Here is a 22,641-nt window from a genome sequence, read left to right as displayed (position 1 = left end):
AAAATCTTTTGACCTCTCTAGAGGCCATATTTTTCAAAGGATCTTCATGAAAATTTATCTGAATGTTCACCTTGATGATATCTAGGTCAGTTTCGAAACTGGGTCACGTGCGGTCAAAAACTAGGCCAGTAGGTATAAAAATAGAAAAACCTTGTGACCTCTCTAGAGGCCATATTTTTTATGAGATCTTCATGAAAATTAGTGAGAATGTTCACCTTGATGATACCTAGGTCAAGTTCAAAACAGGGTCACGTACCTTCGAAAACTAGGTCAATAGGTCAAATAATAGAAAAACCTTGTGACCTCTCTAGAGACCATATTTTTCAATGGATCTTCATGAAAATTGGTCAGAATTTTTATCTTGATAATATCTAGGTCAAGTTCAAAACTGGGTCACATGAGCTCAAAAACTAGGTCACTATGTCAAATAATAGAAAAAACGACTTCATACTCAAAACTGGGTCATGTGGGAAGAGGAGAGCGATTCAGGACCATCATGGTCCTCTTGTTGATATACTTGACTGTAAAATTCCCCTGTGTGGTTTGAATTTTTTACTACTGATAGACAAAGAAGAACTGTAGTGAAATATTGGTATTTTAATGCATTATGGTTAATACATAGAAGATATTACATGAGTGTCTTTTCATATTCAATTTATTTAAAAGAGTTGAATATAATAATAAAAAGCAAGGCTCTGTGTAGCATTTTGTCAATTTTATTCAATGAGTTTCATAAATTTAACATGGAAAGACAAATGCAATAATTTTTTATCAGGTGTAAGCTTTTCCAGTTGAAACATAAAAATTTCGCCTTTCTTTACCTATTATAGACAAACCAATTCGGCCAACGTCTGCTATGCAAAAAATGACACTGACACAAACATTCATACTGTATAAATGACATTATCCTGGTTTACTGTAGGAGGAACGATGGAATAAGAGAGTGACAGAAGTGTTTCAAGAGTTCCGACGGAGAACTGCGAGGGCTCACCATACCATGGATGATAAACTGTTAGATGTAATTGACACATATGAACGACAGTTACAGAATTTGCAAAAAGATTTGGAAATGTATAGGTACCTCATTTGATCGATATATTTGAAATCCGTTAAGCTGGGGAAATTGATTGATGTATTTGATAGTTTCACTTTTAACAGTCTTTCACCATGGTTAATTGGGTGGATTTATTGTCGTTAAATAATTTTAAGAAGTTTGCATATGCATAAAGACCTTAAAAATTTGTGCCACATATATTTGAAGAAGTATTTGACCTAGAGTCATGAAACCATGGAGGAATATTATTCAGCATGTGAATTTGTGCACCTTGGGATTTGTTTGGGATTTCAGTTCTCAAGACCAGGGTTATGGACTGTGACATAATCAAAATGCACAGTTAGGGCTTGAACGTTTGTGTCTCACTTACCTCAAAACGTATTTGATCTAGAGTCACAAATCCTTTTAGGAATATTATTGAGCCTATGAAGTTATGCACCTGGGGTACTGGTTTTATTTGGAATTTAACCCTACCTCTCCCAGTTTCTTTTCTCTTCCAGTTGCTATTATCTTTGGTTACATGATGATTTTTTTGTAGTATCAAAACCCCCATTCCACACTGCTGATGACTCTTTCCTATAACACAAGGTAATGTAAATGTTTACTTAGTTTTGCATTGTCAACAAGTAACATATGACAATACAGTGATAGAAAGTGTGTGGGTTGGGGGCACCATTGTCCTACGGACACACGACTTTAGTTATACATGTATTATGTACATACTTTCTCCTGCATATATATTATTCAGTTATGTACTGGTAACAAGTATTGATGTTTTACTATGTTACAGATCTGTTGGAGATGTAGACAGATCAGAAGGTTCTGAAGAAGATGAGAATTCCTCTTTCTATTCCATACCTAAGGAACAGGAGACTTCCGGCAACTTCAAATCATTAATCAGGGTTTGTCGTTATTTTGATCAGCATTCATGTATTTTCTTTATCAACTTATGTATAAGTATTTATTCCTGTCAACATTAAACTTTTAAACATTTCAGAAGCATCTGTGGAAAATTTAAAGTATCTTAAAACTCAAGAGTTAATTTTGTAATGAAAACTGCCTAAATCTCCCAACATCAAAATGTATTTACTTTTTGTACAATCATTAATGAAAAAATTATTTAAAGTCCGGTTTTTAATGGAACATGCTCCATGTGTTATAATTGCAGTTGTTTTCAAATAAAATTGCTTTCTGTATTTGACAAATTTAAAGGCATACCAATTAAATTTGTTTTTTTTTTGTTTTATAATGAACACAGAATATGTCTGTTCTTATTTGGTGAACAACAGGGTATGTGTTGACACAGTGAACATACAGTTTGTATTGCCTTGTTATTTTGCAAACATTTGAGTTATAATGATGAACATAGAGTTATGCAATGTCTTATAATTTGATGAACATAGTGTTATGGTTTGTCTAATAATTTGGTGAACATAGAGTTATGCGGCACCTTACAATTTGGTGAAAATAAGAGTTATGTGTTGTCTTATAATTTGGCAAACAAGTTATGCATTGTTCTATAATTTGGTGAACATACAGTTATGCGTTGCCTCACAGTTTGGTGAACATAGAGTAAGTATTTACTTATTTAGTGAACATAGAATATTTGTTGCCTTGTTATTTGGTAAAAATGTTGTTTTGATATTTTCAGGCCTATGAGAAGCAAATTAAAGAATTGAACAAACAAGTAAAGAAACTGGAGAAGGAGAAAGAACTCATCAAGCTTGATGTTGGTGCTAGGTATGTCTTTACTGCTCAATATGTTTAGTGTTACCTCAGATTATGATATAATTATTCACTAAAAGACAGATATTCTCTGTTCAGATAAATAATTTTCTGAGTAGATTAAGCTCTAGAACATTTTCCAAGTAGGTTGAACACTCTGGAGCTGTTAACATGTTTTATTTCAGGCCTGAGGTGAAGGATTACAGAGTAGCTCAAATAAGAATGAAGAAATTGGAGAAGTTACTTGCATTGCACAATATCAGGTAATTTTGCTCTTACATCTGGCTGGCTTGTGGCAGGTCAGAGCCAGCAGCTGCTGTTTCTAGAAATTGCACCTGCAAGTCTTCCACTTACATGCAGAAAAGTCACCATGTGACTTTAGTTATGTAAAACAAAGTGTGCTCTAAGCTTCCTCAGTGAGTTTGTGTGGTACTTCTAGTTTAGTCATGCCTCTAATGTACTGTAGTGAATAGATTAAAACAGCAGGGGTTTTTGTATCCCAGGACATTTGCTAATTTTTAGCTCAACTATTCGAAGAATAGTCTAGCTATTCTACTCACCCTGGCATCAGCGTCGGCGTCACACCTTGATTAAGTTTTTGCATGCAAGTACATACAGCTATCATTTAAAGGCATATAGCTTTGAAACTTATTTATTCTTTTTCTAGGTCAATAACCAACTTCACTGGGTCAAGTTCCATAACTCTGACATGTATTTTGAGCAAATTATGCCCCCTTTTGGACTTAGAAAATTCTGGTTAAAGTTTTACATGCAAGTTACTATCTCCAAAACTAATGCAGATATTGAATTGAAACTTCACATGTGTCTTCGGGGTTATAAAACTAGTTGATAGCAGCAAGTCCCATAACTCTGACCTTCATTTTGGCCAAATTATGTCCCCTTTTGGACTTAGAAAATTCGGGTTAAAGTTTTGCTTGCAAGTACATACAGCTATTACTAAAAGGCATATAAATTTGAAACTTATTCTTTCTTTTCCTAGGTCAATAACCAACCTCACTGGGTCAAGTCCCATAACTCTGACATGTTTTTTTGGGTAAATTATGCCCCCTTTTGGACTTAGAAAATTCTGGTTAAGGTTTTACATGCAAGATACTATCTCCAAAACTAATGCAGATATTGTATTGAAACTTCACGTGTCTTCGGGATTATAAAACTAGTTGATAGCAGCAAGTCCCATAACTCTGACCTTCATTTTGGCCAAATTATGCCCCCTTTTGGACTTAGAAAATTCTGGTTAAAGTTTTGCGTGCAAGTACATACAGCTATTACTAAAAGGCATATAGATTTGAAACTTATTTTTTCTTTTTCTAGGTCAATAACCAACCTCACTGGGTCAAGTCCCATAACTCTGACATGTATTTTGGGTAAACTATGCCCCCTTTTGGACTTAGAAAATTCTGAGTAAAGTTTTACATGCAAGTTACTATCTCCAAAACTAATGCAGATATTGAATTGAAACTTCACCTGTGTCTTTGGGGTTATAAAACTAGTTGATAGCAGCAAGTCCCATAACTCTAATGTGCATTTTGGTCAAATTATGTCCCCTTTTGAACTTAAAACTCTTTTGATATTTAACATTTTGGGTAATATTTTCCTGCTTCTGGGACAATATTTCGAATAGTCGAGCTTGGCTGTCTTACGGACAGCTTTTGTTTCATCACTAGTATGGCTGTTTTGAATTGTTCAGGTAGAATCACTTTATCATATGCCTTTAAGTATTGTCTTAATTAAGGCTGGTATTCCACAAGTAAATACAGTCAGTCTTGTGTTAAGGGACCACCCAAGGGACAGGCAAAAAGTGGTCTCTTAAGACAAAGGTCTCTTAGGACAAAGTACGGAAATTGGGCATAATATATTGGACTTAAGTTGTCACGTGGTTTTCACGTGGTGTATGTAAGAGACACATTGGGTAAGGATGCAGATAAAATACATGTTATTCATATCAATTTAATAGTTTGAAATTCTCTTCATTTTATGCAAGTGTTTCAGAATAAAGATTAACATATGCATGAAATATTTACATACATCAATAAAACTTTAAAGTGTAATAAAGTGTGTGTTTTACTTCGATAAAATCAGCTGAATTTCACACAGTGTTATTACGTTTCAAGAATGAAGCAAGCCATCCCATCGATGCCCTAAAGTTAATGTCCCCAAGATCACTCGCGAACTTAAGAGCTTGAGTGCACAAGACAGGCCCAGACACGAGCATTCTCCTAGCAGTTATGTCCTTAAACCACTCATATACCAAATTGTTTACATCCTCGTGAACAGTTACTCTCCTTGCACGTTTATGATCACCTGAAACATTGTTTTCAATATCCTCCAACACTTCTGCTTTCCGTTTCAGAATGTTTTGGATCTGGGTTTTCCTACGCCCATTTCTTCAGCCAATTTACGAGCAATTTTGTTCTAACTTCATTCCAACACACGAGCTCTATCATCCAACGTTAACACTTTCCGTTTAGACATATTCAAGATCAGTCAATTACACATAGGATAGCTTACAATACATGTATAACACAATATGTGATTTTCCATATTTATCAAGGTCAAGTTATTATTGGAAAAAAATTGGCAGATCTTAAAAACAACAACAAATTTGATTGGTCATATCGGTCTCTTGTTAACAACAAATTTGATTGGTCATATCGGTCTCTCGCTTACAATTATGCAGTGATTGTGGGATCCCATCAGATGTTGCTTACATTTCTCACCTTTTGCAATTGAGAATTAAGTGTCAACACGTTCTCATAATTAATCGGCAGCAGTGTTTGATGTAAAGATGATTTAATATGGACATAGTTAAATTTTAGCGGTCCCTTAACCAAAAAGATCAGTCAATTTTGCCTAAAAATCAGCGGTCGCTGGTCCCGTTAGACAAAAGTTGTTTAGCACAAATATTTTAATAGTAAAATTGTTCGGGGGGGAATTCAAAGTGGTCGTTAAAGACAAATGGTGGTTGAGGACACGTGGTCGCATCCGCAATATTGACTGTACAAAGTGATAGAAATCAAAATGCATGTTACATTATGTAGAAATCTTACCCCGGATTTTGCCTGTATTTAGTCAATTTTTGATTCTGATAAAAAAAAAAAAGAATAAAAAAGGACAGTAATATCAGTAGCTTCATCTGAGATGTATTCAGTTGTTCTTCATTTTACAGGTTCTATAGCTTGTGTGCCTTATGTGATCCAGACTTGGCAAACTCACTCATGTCAAGTCAAATGCAACATCTCAGTTCAAGCTTTTGTTGTTATTAGCAACTTACGTTATTGCTGTTTTTAGCTCACCTGTCACGAAGTGACAAGGTGACCTTTGGTGATCGCGCGTCCGTGCGTAAACTTTTCCTTGTGACCTCTCTAGAGGCCATATATTTCACAAGATCTTCATGAAAATTGGTCAGAACGTTCACCTTGATGATATCTAGGTCAAGTTCGAAACTGGGTCACGTGCCATCAAAAACTAGGTCAGTAGGTCAAATAATAGAAAAACCTTGTGACATCTCTAGAGGCCATATCTTTCATGGGATCTGTATGAAAGTTGGTCTGAATGTTCATCTTGATGATATCTAGGTCAGGTTCGAAAGTGGGTTACATGCCTTCTAAAACTAGGTCAGTAGGTCAAATAATAGAAAAACCTTGTGACCTCTCTAGAGGCCATATATTTCATGAGATCTTCATGAAAATTGGTCAGAATGTTCATCTTGATAATATCTAGGTCAGGTTCAAAAGTGGGTCACGTGCCATCAAAAACTAGGTCATTAGGTCAAATAATAGAAAAACCTTGTGACCTCTCTAGAGGCCATATTTTTCATGGGATCTGTATGAAAGTTGGTCTGAATGTTCATCTTGATGATATCTAGGTCAGGTTCGAAAGTGGGTTACATGCCTTCTAAAACTAGGTCAGTAGGTTAAATAATAGAAAAACCTTGTGACCTCTCTAGAGGCCATATTTTTCATGGGATCTGTATGAAAGTTGGTCTGAATGTTCATCTTGATGATATCTAGGTCAAGTTTGAAACAGGGTCATGTGCGGTCAAAAACTAGGTCAGTAGGTTTTGAAATAGAAAAACCTTGTGACCTCTCTAGAGGCCATACTTGTGAATGGATCTCCATAAAAATTGGTCAGAATGTTCATCTTGATGATATCTAGGTCAAGTTCGAAAGTAGGTCAAGTGCCTTCAAAAATTAGGTCAGTAGGTCAAATAATGAAAAAACGTTGTGACCTCTCTAGAGGCCATATTTTTCATGGCATGGGGTCTGTATGAAAGTTGGTATGAATGTTTATCTTGATGATATATAGGTCAAGTTTGAAATTGGGTTAACTCCGATCAAAAACTAGGTCAGTAGGTCTTGAAATAGAAAAACCTTGTGACCTCTCTAGAGGCCATGCCCTTGAATGGATCTTCATGAAAATTGGTCAGAATGTTCACCTTGATGATATCTAGGTCAAGTTTGAAACTGGGTCACGTGCCTTAAAAAACTAGGTCAGTAGGTCAAATAATAAAAAACCCTGTGACCTCTCTAGAGGCCATACTTTTCATGGGATCTGTATGAAAGTTGGTCTGAATGTTCATCTTGATGATATCTAGGTCAAGTTTGAAACTGGGTCAACTGCGGTCAAAAACTAGGTCAGTAGGTCTAAAATTAGAAAAATCTGACCTCTCTAGAGGCCATATTTTTCAATGGATCTTCATGAAAATTGATCTGAAGTTCAAAACAGGGTCACGTAAATAGAAAAAACGATGTCATACTCAAAACTGGGTCATGTGGGAAGAGGTGAGCGATTCAGGACCATCATGGTCCTCTTTTTTGTTAAAGCATACTGTTTTATGTTAAAGCATACCTGGAGAAAAGTTAAAGACAGATCCTTACAGATTGAAAAGAAAGTTCAGTACAAGGTTGGAAGACCTGGATTACCTTCCAGTAGATCTTTGTCATCAATATCTCAAGGTAGGGATTACCTCCCATTAGATCTTTGTCATCAATATCTCAAGGTACAGATTACCTCCCATTAGATCTTTGTCATCAATATCTCAAGGTAGGGATTACCTCCCATTAGATCTTTGTCATCAATATCTCAAGGTAGGGATTACCTCCCATTAGACCTTTTTCATCAATATCTCAAGGTAGGGATTACCTCCCATTAGACCTTTGTCATCAATATCTCAAGGTAGGGATTACCTCCCATTAGACCTTTTTCATCAATATCTCAAGGTAGGGATTATCTCCTCCAATACCTTTTTAGCTCACCTGAGCCAAAGGCTCATGATGAGCTTTTGTGACCTCTCAATGTCTGTCGTGTGTCGTGCATCGTGTGTCTGTCAACATTTTCTAAAAAAATCTTCTCCTTGAAAACTACTGGGCAGAATTTCACCAAACTTCACAGGAATGATCCTTGGGTGGTCCCCTTTCAAAATTATTCAAAGAATTTATTTCCATGCAGAACTCTGGTTGCCATGGCAACTGAAAGGAAAAACTTAAAAATCTTCTTGTCCAAAACCGCAAGACTTAGAGCCTTTATATTTGGCATGTGACATCATCTTATGGTCCTCTATCAAGACTGTTAAAATTGTGCCCCTGGGGTGAAAAGAGGCCACTGCCATGGTGTTCACAAGTTTTACATAGATCTATATAGGAATAAACTTAAAAATCTTCTTGTTTAAAACCACAAGACCTAGACCTTTGATATTTGATAGGTAGCATTGCCTTGTGGTCCTCTACCAAAATTGTTCAAATTATGCCCCTGGGGTGAAAAGAGTACAGATGCTCGGTTGTTTCAGTATTCATGTTGCATAAATCACATAGATTACTGGAGACCAGTTTACATGTATATAAATATTTGTCAAAACACATCGAAGTTTTCAGTATAGAGTCTTAATGCGTTTGCTACCCACAAAATGCTGCTTTTTGGAATACTCTTTATTAATTTAAAATAGTTAAGGTACTCATGTTCCTCTAAGTCTAATATTTGTTTCGCTTCATTAAATCTATGAAAACATTTTTGCCACAAGTCGAACAACTGGTCTATATATTTTATATTTTTATTGTACCAATTATTCCAGAATTTTTTTTTTGTTTTGCATTCTAATTTCCGATTTATTCCATATAACATGGTTTATATCTTCTCTTATTTGGTTGTATTCATGACTACTCTTAAACCAAGCAATTAGAATATCTTTTAAGAATACATTTTTATTGCAGATAAGATCTATGTCATCTTTATTTAAGTTACATTCAAAAACTAATTGAGCACCAAAATTTTCAAGAGCATTTACGTAAAATAGTTTCCAGGGACCTTTATCCTCATCACATATCAGTCGTTATACCCAACAGGCTTTTATGGAATGCAAAAACAACCTAATATCTGTTAATTTTAACCCTCCTAGTTCTTAGTCCCAAGTTAAAACCTTGCGTTTTATTTTCTCAGATTTATTATCCCATATAAAACAGAAGACCGTTCGGATAATATCTGTTATAATGTTTTCTGATGGATTCAGCAAGACAGTAAAGGGATATATGAGTTTTGGCAGAGCAAACGTTTTTACTACAGTCACTTTACCTAAAAGGGTGAGTTTTTGGTGTTGCCATTGTTTTAAACAGTTTTTGAATTCTTGTAATTTCGGCTCAAAGTTTAATTTTATATTTGATTCCCCGTCGTTAGAAAATGTCATACTAAGAGTTTTTGCGCTTTTTGATGTCCAAATGAAATCTTTCTTTGTTGCGTATTTCACATCTGAGTTTTTTGATGAACCTACTCTAAGTATTATTGTTTTTGTTACATTAAGAGTAAGTCCTGAAACATTGCCAAAATCAGTTGTAACATCTATTAATCTCTCTAACGATTCTTTATTACCATTGTTAATATAAGTTGCATCATCTGCAAAAAGTGTTTGCTTTATTTCAGTATTTCCTGTATTGATTCCTTTGATGTGTTCATCTTTTCTTATAGTATTTGTTAATAATTCCATGCAAACAGTTAACAGCAAAGAAGAAAGAGGACAGCCTTGTCGAACCCCACGTTCAATTTGAACACTTTCTGATAAAAAGCCATTGTTAATAATCAGACTGGTGATATCACTATAAAAGAGCTTTACCCATTTTATGAAAGACTGTCAAAATGGAAGTGCTTTAAAGGGAATTCCTATAGTTTTTAGCTCACATGTCACAAAGTGACAATGTGAGCTTTTGTGATCACGCAGCGTCCGTCGTCCGTGCGTGCGTGCGTGCGTGCGTGCGTGCGTCCGTGCGTGCGTAAACTTTTGCTTGTGACCACTCTAGAGGTCACATTTTTCATGGGATCTTTATGAAAGTTGGTCAGAATGTTTATCTTGATGATATCTAGGTCAAGTTCGAAACTGGGTCAACTGCGATCAAAAACTAGGTCAGTAGGTCAAATAATAAAAAAACCTTGTGACCTATCTAGAGGCCATATTTTTCATGGGATCTGTATGAAAGTTGGTCAGAATGTTTATCTTGATGATATCTAGGTCAAGTTCGAAACTGGGTCAACTGCGATCAAAAACTAGGTCAGTAGGTCAAATAATAAAAAAACCTTGTGACCTCTCTAGAGGCCATATTTTTCATGGGATCTGTATGAAAGTTGGTCAGAATGTTCATCTTGATGATATCTAGGTCAAGTTCGAAACTGGGTCAACTGCGGACAAAAAGTAGGTCAGTAGGTCAAATAATAAAAAAACCTTGTGACCTCTCTAGAGGCCATATTTTTCATGGGATCTTCACGAAAGTTATCAGAATGTTTATCTTGATGATATCTAGGTCAAGTTCGAAACTGGGTCACGTGCCATCAAAACTAGGTCAGTAGGTTAAATAATAAAAAAAACATGTGACCTCTCTAGAGGCCATATTTTTCATGGGATCTGTATGAAAGTTGGTCAGAATGTTCATCTTGATGATATCTAGGTCAAGTTCGAAACTGGGTCAACTGTGGTCAAAAACTAGGTCAGTAGGTCTAAAAATAGAAAAACTGTGTGACCTCTTTAGAGGCCATACTTGTGAATGGATCTTCATGAAAATTGGTCAGAATGTTCACCTTGATGATATCTAGGTCAGTTTCGAAACTGGGTCACGTGCCTTCAATAACTAGGACAGTAGGTCAAATAACAAAAAAACCTTGTGACCTTTCTAGAGGCCATATTTTTCATGGGATCTGTATGAAAATTGGTCAGATTTTTTATCTTGATGATATCTAGGTCAAGTTTCGAAACTTGTTCAACTGCGGTCAAAAACTAGGTCAGTAGGTCTAAAAAATAGAAAAACCTTGTGACCTCTCTAGGCCATACTTTTCAACGGATCTTCATGAAAATAAGTCAGAATGTTCACCTTGATGATATCTAGGTCTTGTTCGAAACTTGGTCACATGTTTTTAATAACTAGGTCAGTAGGTCAAATAACTAAAAAGCCTTGTGACCTCTCTAGAGGCCATATTTTTCATGGGAACTATATGAAAATTGGTCTGAATGTTCATCTTGATGATATCTAGGTCAGGTTTGAAACTGGGTCAACTGCGGTCAAAAACTAGGTCAGTAGGTCTAAAAATAGAAAAACCTTGTGACCTCTCTAGAGGCCATACTTTTGAATGGATCTTCATGAAAATTGGTCAGAATGTTCACCTTGATGTATATCTAGGTCTTGTTCGAACTGGGTCACGTGCCTTCAATAACTAAGTCAGTAGGTCAAATAATAAAAAATCTTGTGACCTCTCTAGAGGCCATATTTTTCAGTGGATCTTCATGAAAATTGGTTAGAATTTTTATCTTGATGATATCTAGATCAGATTCAACACTGGGTCACATGAGCTCAAAAACTAGGTCACAATATCAAATAATAGAAAAAAACGACATCATACTCGGTTTAAAACTGGGTCATGTGGGGACAGGTGAGCGATTCAGGACCATCATGGTCCTCTTGTTTATGCACATCTTTCTGCGCAGCCGACACTTTCTATGGAAAACTGAAGTGAAGTCAACATTTGTTGAAACATGTGACAGAGAATCTTAAATATGAGGTATCTTGAATGAAATAACATTTTTGGTAAGTTTCATCAGTAATCCAATGTTGATACTGGTTTATGTTATATTGACAAGTACTCTGCCTGACAGGTATCTTGCCTTTTTGTGGTTGTGTTTTCACATTGCATTTTAGCAAAAGACAGTGTTGTTCAGATAATGTAAGACAATTGACTTAGTACTGATGAGACAATATCACCCTTCAGATTATTTAGTATTCAATTATAGAAAGAATTAAAAAAAATTAAAACTTTTTTAAAAACTTCTAGCAGACATACATGTAATCAGTTTGGTAAGGTTCGCGCCATTTTCCGTCCGAAGAGGTGTTGTATTCTAGCGGTCTTAACAAAAAATTTTGCCGGGTGACCCAATCATTTTTAGCCATTTTATGCTCACAATACAGTTATCTATAACAAGAAAAACAGGAAAAAATTCTATGAAAGAGCTTTTTCAGAATCTAAAAAAAGTATTCTTCACTATGGGTGTTTTTCATTGAAAAATGTTCACAAAAGTGAATATGAAACAATATTCTTTTTTAGCTCACCTGTCACAAAGTGACAAGGTGAGCTTTTGTGATCAACGCGGTGTCCGTTATCTGTCGTGCGTGCGTGCGTGCGTCCGTAAACTTTTGCTTGTGACCACTCTAGAGGTTACATTTTTCATGGGATCTTTATGAAAGTTGGTCAGAATGTTCATCTTGATGATATCTAGGTCAAGTTCGAAACTGGGTCACGTGCCATCAAAAACTAGGTCAGTAGGTCTAAAAATAGAAAAACCTTGTGACCTCTCTAGAGGCCATATATTTCACAAGATCTTCATGAAAATTGGTCAGAATGTTCACCTTGATGATATCTAAGTCAAGTTCGAAACTGGGTCACGAGCCATCAAAAACTGTCAGTATGTCTAAAAATAGAAAAACCTTGTGACCTCTCTAGAGGCCATATATTTCACAAGATCTTCATGAAAATTGGTCAGAACGTTCACCTTGATGATATCCAGGTCAAGTTTGAAACTGGGTCACGTGCCTTCAAAAACTAGGTCAGTAGGTCAAATAATAGAAAAACCTTGTGACCTTTCTAAAGGCCATATTTTTCATGGGATCTGTATGAAAGTTGGTCTGAATGTTCATCTTGATGATATCTAGGTCAAGTTTGAAACAGGGTCACGTGCCTTCAAAAACTAGGTCAGTAGGTCAAATAATAGAAAAACCTTGTGACCTCTCTAAAGGCCATATTTTTCATGGGATCTGTATGAAAGTTGGTCTGAATGTTCATCTTGATGATATCTAGGTCAAGTTTGAAACTGGGTCACATGCGGTCAAAAACTAGGTCAGTAGGTCTAAAAATAGAAAAACCTTTTGACCTCTCTAGAGGCCATACTTGTGAATGGATATCCATAAAAATTGGTCAGAATGTTCACCTTGATGATATCTAGGTCAAGCTTGAAACTGGGTCACGTGCCTTAAAAAACTAGGTCAGTAGGTCAAATAATAAAAAAACCTTGTGACCTCTCTAGAGGCCATACTTTTCATGGGATCTGTATGAAAGTTTGTCTGAATGTTCATCTTGATGATATCTAGATCAAGTTTGAAACTGGGTCAACTGCGATCAAAAACTAGGTCAGTAGGTCTAAAATTATTAAAATCTTTTGACCTCTCTGGAGGCCATATTTTTCAATGGATCTTCATGAAAATTGATCTGAATATTCACCTTGATGATATCTAGGTCACTTTCGAAACTGGGTCACGTGCGGTCAAAAACTAGGCCAGTAGGTATAAAAATAGAAAAACCTTGTGACCTCTCTAGAGGCCACATTTTTCATGAGATCTTCATGAAAATTAGTGAGAATGTTCACCTGGATGATATCTAGTTAAAGTTCAAAACAGGGTCACGTACCTCCGAAAACTAGGTCAATAGGTCAAATAATAGAAAAACCTTGTGACCTGTCTAGAGACCATATTTTTCAATGGATCTTCATGAAAATTGGTCAGAATTTTTATCTTGATAATATCTAGGTCAAGTTCAAAACTGGGTCACATGAGCTCAAAAACTAGGTCACTATGTCAAATAATAGAAAAAACGACGTCATACTCAAAACTGGGTCATATGGGAAGAGGTGAGCGATTCAGGATCATCATGGTCCTCTTGTTTAATTATTGTAAGGATATAGTATTACAAATATGATTATGATATCAAATAAGTATATAATAAAATCTGTAAAAAGAATAAACCTTATTGTGCTGTCTTTATGTATATTTTGGTTGGTATTTTTAAAAAAAGCAGAAAATTATGAAAATGTTGAAAAATCGCTAGCAGTTTCATTAGGCGTAAAAAAAAATTTTTTTGTTTGTTTCCGGTTTCCCGACTTACCCTAAATTTTCGGCCCGACCCTAAATGTTTTTATGGCCTTGGAGAATATTTTTTTTCAATTTTTTAACAAAAAGATGCAAAACTGCACTTTTTATGCTTTAAACATGGCCAGTGATGTTAGAAATCAACTTAGTGATGCTCTACAGGCATAACCCCCTTATTTGTAATCATTTTTTGACAAAAAAGTAATTTCCGAAAAGTCTCCCTTAAAAAAAAATTACAAAAAAAAAAAAAATTCCGACCTACCTACCCTAATTTTTTTGAGCATGTTACCAGAAACAAAGAATTTTTTTTTAGGCCTTAACAGTGGGTGTGTTCAAAACAATTTTTCACAAAAACAAGCCTGGTGACCCATTGTTTTTATTTGTTCATTGTTTTCCTATCATATATATGAATTTGAAAAAATTCTATGAAAGGAAAAAACTATAGGAATTCTCTTTAAACTTAGCATTATAAAATCATGGCTTAAACTATCAAATGCCTATCAAATGCCTTTTCATAATCTGAAAACAAGAGAAGACCAGGTAAATTTTGTTGATTGAGATATTCTATAATTTCAAAAATAAGGCGCACATTTTCCCTATATATCTTCCTTTCATGAATCCAGTTTGCTCATAACTTATAATAATTATGTGGTAAAACATTTTTAAGGCAATTAGAGATAGTTTTTGTTGCAATTTTGTAGTCAACATTAAGTAAACTAATTGGTCGCCAGTTCACTAGTGAAGTTTGGTCATTTCCAGATTTGGGTAATATTATTAGTTACACTGCTTGTTGACGACAGGATACGTGATATATGCTGTCGAAGAAATCCATATCAGGCGAGAGCTTTCATCCTGTTTCCTGTTAAATCATTTATCTTGCACGTAGATTAAATGATCCTACAACAAACTGCTGAGTAACAAATATGTCAATTCCTTTATTTCACGATGATTTAACTAACTTCCAAAACAAGATTTCAACGTCCGTGTATTCCATACAGAGTTATTCTGCTTTTACGGCTAACTTTTGTCAAACTTCATGAGCCTCAGCTTAAGTAGAATGAAATCGGCAAGAAAACACTGAATTTACTCTCGGAAACGATACTATCACTGGAGCTTATAAATAATCTGGCTTGATTCAATTAAGCCAGCAGTGTGGCAGCCATTTTGTTTTAATCAAAATTCATATCTGAAATATACTAGCAGGATATGGAATATATCCTGTCTCCACGTGACGTCTATTGACCAATAGAAATGCAAGAAACTTGTAGGAGGCAAGATATGTTAAAATACTTTGTTTTTGCAGGTCTGACATTTCTCCCTCCTCATATGAATACAAAGAGCGTTTATAAAGTATACCTTAATGTCTTTCCAAAACATTTTTATAAAATTCTGTTGTAAGACCATCGGAGCCTGGACTTATATTGTTTTTCATGTCAAAAAGGGCTTTAATACATTCCTTATCTGTGAGTTTTCCTTCACATGTACATTTTTCTTCGTTAGATAATTTCTTTATAGATTCATCCAAAAAATTTATTGTGAAAGATTTCAGCTGCTGTTTTTAGCTCACCTGAGCACGAAGTGCTCAAGGTGAGCTTTAGTGATCGCCCTGTGTCCGTCATCCTTCGTCGTCCGTCGGAGTCTGTCGGCGTCAACAATTTGACTGTTAACACTCTAGAGGTCACAATTTTGGCCTAATCTTAATGAAACTTGGTCAGAATGTTACCCTCAATAAAATCTTGGACGAGTTTGATATTGGGTCATGTTGGATCAAAAACTAGGTCACCAGGTCAAATCAAAGGAAAAACTTGTTAACACTCTGGAGGTCACAATTTTGGCCCAATCTTAATGAAACTTGGTCAGAATGTTACCCTCAATAAAATCTTGGACAAATTTGATATTGGGTCATCTTGGGTCAAAAACTAGGTCACCAGGTCAAATCAAAGGAAAAGCTTGTTAACACTCTAGAGGTCACAGTTAGCAGTGTAAGAGGCCGCATTTGTGACTGTTTCTTCATGAAACTTGGTCAGAATGTTAATATTGATGATTTTAAGATCCAGTTAGAATCTGGGTCATGTAGGATTAAAAACTAGGTCACCCAGTCAAATCAAAGGAAAAGCTAGTTTACACTGTAGAGGACACATTTATGACCATATCTTAATGAATCTTGGTCAAAATGTTAAACTTGCTGATCTATAGCTCAAGTTCAAATCTGGGTTAGGTGGGGTCAAAAACTAGGTCACCAGGTCAAATCAAAGGAAAAGCTTGTTAACACTCTAGAGGCCATATTTATGACTGTATCTTTGTAATACTTAGTCAGAATGTTTAACTTGATGATCTTTAGGACAAGTTCGAATCTGGGTCATGTCGGATCAAAAACTTGGTCACTGGGTCAAATCAAAGGAAAAGCTTGTTAACACTTTAGAGGCCACATTTATGACCATATCTTAATAAAACTTGGTCAGAATGTTAATCTTGATGATCTTTAGGTCAAGTTTAACTCTGGGTCAGGTGGGGTCAAAAACTAGGTCACTAGGTCAAATCAAAGGAAAAGCTTGTTAACAACCTAGAGGCCACATTTATGACTGTATCTTCATGAAACTTAGAATGTTTAACTTGATGATCTTTAGGTCAAGTTCAAATCTGGGTCATGTCTGGTCAAAAACTAGGTCACTGGGTCAAATCAAAGGAATAGCTAGTTAACACTTTAGAGGTCACATTTATGACCATATCTTAATGAAACTTGGTCAGAATATTAATCTTGATGATCTTTAGGTTGATAGGTCAGGTGAGCGATACAGGGCCTTCATGGCCCTCTTGTTATCACTTACCAGGTATTTGTAGCATTACAGTTTATAAAGAACTGTAACAGCATTTTAACCTGAAACATTTAGTGTATTATCTATTAAAAGGCAAGGGTATTTTTAGGTACCAACCATCTTGTTGCCAAGTTTTGGCTGCTTTAGGTCAGGAAACAGAACCATTATCATTGCCAGTATACACAGATATGCATTTTGTGATGATAAAGAGTCAAAATCAAATGAAGAAAAATGTTCTTTTTGTATTCATTTTTATTTTATTCCTTTCTACGGAAAAAACAACTACAAACAAACTGGCAATCCTAAAATAAAAAAAAAAGCTCTGGCTTCATTTTATAGAAATATTCTATTTGAAATAGGAAAGAAGCAGCATTATACATGAAGCTTCAGAAAGAACAAACTGAAGAAATATTCATATTTTCCAAGTTCATAAAAGATGACATCTTTAAAATTTGATATCTGAAGCCTCAGATACAAGACAGATCAAAGCCAGAGAATGGAATTTTTGTTGGGGAAAGAAATTGATTAAATACCATATTTTGAGAAGTTTAAAATTTTTAATTGCAGACAAGAACACCTTTTTCATAGAAATGGTATTAACTTTTAGCTTTCTGGTGGCAAATCATTCTGCCTTTGCACCCAGTGCAAACCGTGCAGACTGATCATGGTCTGCACTGTTCACTATTCAGTCAGTACATTTTCAGTGAACACCCCTTTGAATAATAAGTGTTACTGCACAACTTGAATGATGGACCAGTCCGTCTTAGAAATTTAGCAGGTAAATATTAAAATAAGCCAGTTTAATCATTGTCTGGCTACTTACCAAGTTAAACTCTGTTCGAATGACACTTCTGGTTGTATAAAACCTTTAAGAGTTGTTGTCTCTGATAACATCTGCTGCACACTCTGGTGTTATTTGTTTTTGTCTGGTTAATCCTAACATGCATCATTTCCAGAGATGGACTGTGCCCTCTGTTTGCATCTATTTTTACCACAGTCAATATCTACTACACTATATTTAGTTTGAACTTTTAAAAAAATTCATTGAGAGTTGGTGATAGGTATTTGTGTTTAACTTATAAATCCTCTTTGTTTTTGACACCAAAATACTTCTTTTTAAACAGAATTGAAAAAACAACTGACCATTAATTTTAAACTATTTCTCTTGGACAGGTTAAGAAACAGTGTGAGGAAGCAACTAGAGAAAAAGATACAATGGTTGTGAAATTTGCACAGGCAGAACATAAAAGTCTGGAGTTCCAGAAACAAGCTGAGAGAGCAGAAAACAAACTCAAGGTAAAATATTGTTGTGTAGAAATTGCAGCTTCTCTTTTCAAATATTTCTGATGTTGTAATAAAAATATATACCAAGTTTTTATAAAGAATTTAATTTCATATTTTATCAGTGCTCCCAGTTGTAACAACTTTCATAACTGTGTAATCTGTGTGAGGGGGAGGGGGGAGGGTGGGGTTAAATTTGATAGAGTGATAATTGTATGAAGTGCAGTTTTAGTATTTGACTATCTCTTCATTTTGGGTGCATGTTTCAGGTTCTCTTAAGAAAAACTTATCAAGCAACATTAAGTCATAGAAAGATTGAGTTGTCTTACGTAACAGTTGAACAGCATACAGAGCACATATATTACTCTACATATTGATAGTAAGTTTACTGATATTTGCATTGAATTCTAGAAAAAGAGAGCATAAAGGAGCCACACTTTTGGACGACTCAGCACCTTTATAAATACTATTTTCAAAGAACTATCGCACATTTGTGTTTTGATGCATTTTCAATGCATCCTAATGCTAGAATTTCACATAACTGGATTTGACATAGTTATTAAGAATTATTTACATTTATTTCTTTACAAATCTTTGAAACGTTTTCCAGGAAATGGAGAAGGAACGCGATGCATTTTTAGTGCGGATGAGAGCAGTAAAAGAACAGAGGTCCAAGTTAGCTGCTGGGGTTGGAAGAGATTTACATACAACACCAGAATAACATCTTTGTTAAAAAAGTATACTATATGTGTAATATTGATTTTGTTTGTCGTTTAAAAAAAAGTCCTGGGCCCAGTTGTTCAAAACTTTAACAGACTGTTAAACTAATTGCTTGTTAAAATTTGATTCAAAATACTAGTCTTGGTGGGAAACACTAGTATGATGTTTTGATTTTGCTGTAAAGACGTTTAAATGTTCATAACCCTTAAGCCATATATTTGTATTTCTAAGTTTTCTACAGTGTCGAAATTTTACTATATAAGTTAATCAACTGTTAGCTTAATCAACTGTTAAAGTTTCAAACAACTGGCTCCAGGCACTTGCCATTCTCTTGGAATCATTATTTTGATGTTTTCTACTTTGCATCTATACCTTGAAAAAATTCATATTTACATACATGTATGTTAATACCATAAGCCATCTTTACATAAATAAGTTTTATGCCAAAAATGTAAACACATAGCATTTATATAGTATAAAGCAAAATGAGAAATATTTAAAGGGAAAGTTAATGGGTAAACAACATTACAAAATATTGATTGAAACATATTATTCATCAAAGAAATTTGTTTGCTGATTTACATATTGAAAACATTTGTATGCAGATATTGCATATGTGCATAAATTTACATATATGCAGTTACATTCTGTATAAATTTGATATTTGTTAGCAAAATGACAGAATGAAATATGAAAATTTTAATTGTGTTTCATTAGAACATGCCAGATAAATGTATTGCCTCACTATGAGTTCTTTTGTATTAGAAACAAAGTGCTTGTTTTTGTTTCCATCTTGAAAAGTGTGAGAGTGGAGTGGAGTGGGGTGGTAGGATGGGTGGGTCATGCTGTATAAATTTGTATGAATTGGTTCTTGTATTTGGAGATGATCAGTCATGGTGTATCAAGAACTTTTAAAGGGCTATATGTCGTGGAACTCTTGGTATTTCATATTAGTGGTTGTATGATGTTGTAACGTCTTCTGCATGTTCCCAGCATTTCTGTTGATGTAATGACCAGACATTATTCCATATTGGGTAAGTTCTCTCACCTTAAATGGATTTCCTTGACAGCAGTATTCATGTTGCCATCTTTATCAATCGGGTTCATTAATACTTTCCATTCTGTTTTTGTCTGGCCTAACTAGAGATACCTGTATAACTATAATATAGAAATAATGGTTTCTAATTTTAGAATGCAGAGATGTCAAATATACAAAGAGAACTGGACAAACATAAAGAGATGGTGTCTTCAGCTGATGTGAGGGTCAAGTGTACTCAGAATAAACTGAAAGTAGAACTTGAAACACACAAGGTAATATAATGCCAGAATAAGGTAGAACAGGCTTTGACTGGTGTGGCTAAAATGTTAATGTGAATGTAATCAGATGTTTCACACAATCTTCAGAAGACGTGATGGCATAAGAATCAGACTTTACTGCATGTTGTTGCACAATAAGTCTTTGAAATGTTGCGGTAAACTTACCTTTTAGGAGAAAAGTTATCTCCCTTTTTACTTTTACTGGAATGTTTATACTGTTAAAATAACTGTAACTGTGTTTTAAGATTTTACCTGAAGTGATGTATTGTTTAATCTTTAGCCTGCCAGTGGTAAGCGCTTCTGCCTTTGCGGCCAGAGTAGACCAAGATCAGCCTTCACATCCAGGCAGTCTGATCATGATCTGCACTGTTAACTATTCAGTGAGTAAATTTTCAATGAACAACCCCTTGAATAATTTATGATATTGCCCAGGTTGAATGATGGAGCAGTAAATTTTAGAAATTAAGCAGGGTAAGTATATAATTTTTATTATATTTGTGTATGATTATTGTATTGTAGGAGACAAAGATTCAGTTAGAGAAGATGACAGTAAAACTGAAGGAAGCGAAGGAGGAGACACAACAGATCAGACAGGATTGTCAGGTCATCATCAAAACATACCAGGTATTGATCCAAACTTTGCAACTTGTGTTTCTTAACCTTTAACCTGCTAGCATCATGTGATTTGCTTTTGCGACCAGTGGTAGAATTTCATGAAACTTGAGAGAAATATGAACCAACATACTTCGATGATGCAGGTCATTTTTTTTTCAATTAGTCAATTTGCCTTAGAGTTATTGCCCTTGAATTGTTTAAAAATCTACGGATTTGTACATAACAAACCAACCCATTGGTAGAATTTCAATAAACTTCTTTCATTCTTTTCCATTAACATTTAGTATAAACATGTGAAGTTTTGTACCCACACCTGGTCACCACCTTGCCTTGGTCACCCCCCCCCCCCCCCCCCCCCCCCCCCCCCCCCCCCCCCCCCCCCCCAAAAGAAAAAAAATCATTCCTTTTTATTTGTTTTTTTTTTCAAACTTTCCATGAATATTTATTAAGATGCAGAGTTGTACCATTCCCCCACCTCACTTTCCACTCGGTCTTGCCCACCACCCAGATCAAGTGTTTTTGTTTTTTTTTGTGTTTCATTAGCTCGACTATTCGAAGAATAAGTAGAGCTATCCTACTCACCACGGCGTCGGCGTCGGCGTCACACCTTGGTTAAGTTTTTCGTACCAGTCCACATTTTGACAAAGTCTTTTGAGATAAAGCTTTGAAACTTTCAACACTTGTTTACCATCATCATGGCCAGTTATAGGCAAGAGCACATAACTCCATCAAGGATTTTGGCTGAATTATGGCCCCTTCTGACTTAGAAATCATGGTTAAGTTTTTCGTACCAGTTCATATTTTGACAAAGTCTTTTAAGATAAAGCTTTGAAACTTTCAACACTTGTTTACCATCATCATGGCCAGTTATAGGCAAGAGCACATAACTCCATCAAGGATTTTGGCTGAATTATGGCCCCTTTTGACTTAGAAATCGTGGTTAAGTTTTTCGTACCAGTTCATATTTTGACAAAGTCTTTTAAGATAAAGCTTTGAAACTTTAAACACTTGTTTACCATCACCATGGCCAGTTATAGGCAAGAGTACATAACTCCATCAAGGATTTTGGCTGAATTATGGCCCCTTTTGACTTAGAAATCTTGGTTAAGTATTTCGTACCAGTTCATATTTTGACAAAGTCTTTTGAGATAAAGCTTTGAAACTTTCAACACCTATTTACCATCACCATGTCCAGTTATAGGCAAGAGTACATAACTCCATCAAGGATTTTGGCTGAATTATGGCCCCTTTTGACTTAGAAATCTTGGTTAAGTTTTTCGTACCAGTTTATATTTTTTGAATTATGGCCCTTTTTGGACTTTGAAATTGGTTCTGTTTTCATACAAGTCCATGTTTTGTCAAAACTATTTGACATATGGCTTTTAAACTTTGAACACTTGTTTATCATTATAATTTCCATCTGTAGGCAAGAGTACATAACTATTTTGACTGAATTATGGCCCTTTCTGGACTTTGAAATTGCCTCATATATTGCCATTTAGTGCAAGACTTATCGAAATCATAGTAATACAGGAACATTGTTTGTCTAATCTATTTATTTCTTTTGTCTGAATATCTGTAGAAATATTTTGACCCCATTCTTCAATCAATTCTTCGAATAGTCCGTGCATCAACGATTCCTTGTCTGCACGATAGTGGTTTCATTTATGATTTTATTTTAACCAAACTTGCACACAACTTGTATCAC

At 35.2% G+C, this 22,641-nt stretch overlaps 1 protein-coding gene across 1 annotated transcript in view; it reads left to right on the top strand.

Annotated features, from left to right (window-relative positions):
• LOC128552794 (uncharacterized) overlaps window positions 1–22,641 on the top strand; it is a 40,522-nt gene that overhangs the window by 5,354 nt on the left and 12,527 nt on the right. Inside the window, exons 4-12 of the mRNA XM_053533861.1 lie at window positions 923–1,077; window positions 1,845–1,956; window positions 2,706–2,794; window positions 2,965–3,042; window positions 7,644–7,755; window positions 18,174–18,296; window positions 18,892–19,018; window positions 20,193–20,312; window positions 20,838–20,942. Coding sequence (XP_053389836.1) covers window positions 998–1,077; window positions 1,845–1,956; window positions 2,706–2,794; window positions 2,965–3,042; window positions 7,644–7,755; window positions 18,174–18,296; window positions 18,892–19,002 — 705 coding nt within the window. The 5' untranslated portion in view covers window positions 923–997 and the 3' untranslated portion in view covers window positions 19,003–19,018; window positions 20,193–20,312; window positions 20,838–20,942. The remainder of the gene's footprint in view (window positions 1–922; window positions 1,078–1,844; window positions 1,957–2,705; window positions 2,795–2,964; window positions 3,043–7,643; window positions 7,756–18,173; window positions 18,297–18,891; window positions 19,019–20,192; window positions 20,313–20,837; window positions 20,943–22,641) is intronic.

The sequence above is a fragment of the Mercenaria mercenaria genome, unplaced genomic scaffold (assembly GCF_021730395.1).
Source record: "Mercenaria mercenaria strain notata unplaced genomic scaffold, MADL_Memer_1 contig_3157, whole genome shotgun sequence".
NCBI lineage: Eukaryota > Metazoa > Mollusca > Bivalvia > Venerida > Veneridae > Mercenaria > Mercenaria mercenaria.
The sequence above is the reverse complement of the archived record's forward strand: the minus strand, read 5'-3'. Positions and strand labels throughout refer to the sequence as shown.